We start from the raw sequence: 2,500 nt of genomic DNA, 5'->3' as shown, positions 1-2,500 counted from the left end.
GCACATGATAAAAATCTACGAGAAGTACTCGCGGGAACTGCGCCAGTCCAGCGACGCCAACACCGTCAGAAGCTTCCGTGCGAGTGAGTAACCAATCTGTGTGATCCTGGAAGTGTGGCTCCTGTCTCGTGAGCTTCTTTCCTCTCCATCTCTCCGTCCTCAAGCTGAGTGGAGTGTCTTTGGGCATCTGATTACTGTATATGTTATATACAGTTCTGCCTCACCTGCGTATTAACACGTTAGCGGTTAGTCCCGTGTGTAAATACCACCAAATGGCCTGCTTGGTTAGCCAGAGTTAGCACAGGCGCCCAACATATACAAGAATGCGTGTGCAGGGGCCAGCCCGAGGCAGCTTGGATAAAGGGAGGCTATGCAAGAGCTCACCTCCGAAAGTTTGCGTGCGTGTGTGTGTGTGTGTGTGTGTGTGTGCGACAGTTTGACATGTCATGTGAATGACAGCAGAGGACTAGAGGAGAAGAGACAATAGGACGGCAGCAGCTGAACAACCTTGATCTGGAGGATCCACTGTAGATCCACTCCAGATCCACTCCAGATCCACTATAGATCCACGCCTTATCTGTAGAGGGTGGAGATCAACTGTAGATCCACTAAGAAACGTTACAAATATGGTAGAAATAAATCGCAATGTAGAACAGAATTGAACTACAATATTTGCGATATCATCAAATGTAAAGAATCACAACATTATCGTATCGTGGCCTAAATATCGGGATTGTATCGTATCGTGGCCCAAATATCGCAATAGTATCGTATCGTGGCCTTCGATCCCTATTTATCTGTTGTAGATCTGTTCTAGATCCAAGCTCTAGATATTATTCAACAGGATATTCATTCCAGACCAATTTAAGATCCATTCCACAGTTAACCAGAACTAGATGTGTTTGTGAGAGAGAGAGATGGAGAGAGAGAGTATGTTTGAGAGAGAGATTGAGAGAGAGAGTGTGTGTGTGTGTGAGAGAGAGAGTGGGAGATGGAGAGAGTGAGTGTTTGTGGGAGAGAGAGAGTATGTGTGTGTGTGATAGGGAGGGGAGAGAGAGAGAGTGTTAGGTGAAAATTCAGAGAGAGTGTGTGTGAGAGAGAGAGGGAGATGGAGAGAGACAGAGAGAGAGTGTGTGTGAGAGAGAGGGAGATGGAGAGAGTGTGTGTGTGTTATTCCTTTCTCTAGGCTACTGAGATATAGATCTCAGTGCTGCAGGTTTATTTATGGACATGGTGTGTGTGTGTGTGCGTGTGTGTGTGTGTGTGTGTGGCGGGGGGGGTCTGTGTAAGCATTTCCACATGCTTTAGACACACACACACACACACACATACTCCACCATAGGTCCTTAGAGAACAGTCCAGGAACAAAAGCCTGTTGTTCTTCTACTTCTCCAACAATAGTGTGTAAACGTGCATCTGTGTGTGTGTGTGTGTGTGTGTGTGTGTGTGCGTGTGCGTGTGAACGTGTGAACGTGTGAGTGGATTTATGGGTGTGTGATCCCTGTGAAATTGTTACAGTCTGAAAGCTTTTGTTTAAGATAAAAATGTGTGTGCGCTTGGAGTGTGAACAGAGTCTGAAATATTAGTATTCTTCTGTGTGTGTGTGTGAGTGTGTGTTTTCCTCTGGTGTTTTTACCTCTTCATTATGGTGTGTGTTACTTGAACTTAAGTGTGTGTGTTACTTGAACATCAGGGTGTATGTGTTGTAAATATATAAATCTATACCTAAAGGTCCTTGGCAAAACAAGGGGACCTTTAATCTTTCTGTCGCTGGCGCTGAGCAGTTGTGTTGTGCGTGTTGTTCAGGCGTGTTGTGCAGGCGTGTTGTTCAGGCGTGTTGTGTGTGTTGTTCAGGCGTGTTGTTCAGACGTGTTGTGCGTGTTGTTCAGGCGTGTTGTGCGTGTTGTTCAGGCGTGTTGTGCGTGTTGTTCAGGCGTGTTGTTCAGGCGTGTTGTGCGTGTTGTTCAGGCGTGTTGTTCAGGCGTGTTGTGCGTGTTTTTCAGGCGTGTTGTTCAGACGCGTTGTGCGTTCAGGCGTGTTGTGCAGGTGTGTTGTGCGTGTTGTTCAGGCGTGTTGTGCGTGTTGTTCAGGCGTGTTGTGCGTGTTGTTCAGGCGTGTTGTTCAGGCGTGTTGTTCAGGCGTGTTGTGCGTGTTGTTCAGGCGTGTTGTTCAGACGCGTTGTGCGTTCAGGCGTGTTGTGCAGGTGTGTTGTGCATGTTGTGCAGGTGTGTTGTGCGTGTTGTTCAGGCGTGTTGTTCAAGCGTGTTGTGCAGGCGTGTTGTTCAGACATGTTGTGTGGTCAGGACCATGAGCATGATGGTTTCTCACAGGCAGACACACACATGTAGTTACACAATTAAGGAATGCAGCTTGTACTTGTGTGTGTGTGTTTACTTATGTGTGTGTTATGGAGCACATTAGTAGCCTGTACGTGTGTGTGTGTGTGTGTTTTTACCTATGTATGTGTTATGGAGTACATTAGGTTTGTTCAGATCGTTTG

General features: G+C 46.7%; 1 protein-coding gene across 1 annotated transcript in view; it reads left to right on the top strand.

Annotated features, from left to right (window-relative positions):
* The window catches only part of gdf10a (growth differentiation factor 10a), a 4,348-nt gene that overhangs the window by 131 nt on the left and 1,717 nt on the right, over window positions 1-2,500 (top strand). Inside the window, exon 1 of the mRNA XM_042709590.1 lies at window positions 1-83. This exon is cut by the window's left edge and continues 131 nt beyond it. Within this exon, the coding sequence (XP_042565524.1) occupies window positions 1-83 (83 nt within the window). The remainder of the gene's footprint in view (window positions 84-2,500) is intronic.

The sequence above is a fragment of the Clupea harengus genome, chromosome 13 (genome assembly GCF_900700415.2).
Source record: "Clupea harengus chromosome 13, Ch_v2.0.2, whole genome shotgun sequence".
NCBI lineage: Eukaryota > Metazoa > Chordata > Actinopteri > Clupeiformes > Clupeidae > Clupea > Clupea harengus.
The sequence above is the reverse complement of the archived record's forward strand: the minus strand, read 5'-3'. Positions and strand labels throughout refer to the sequence as shown.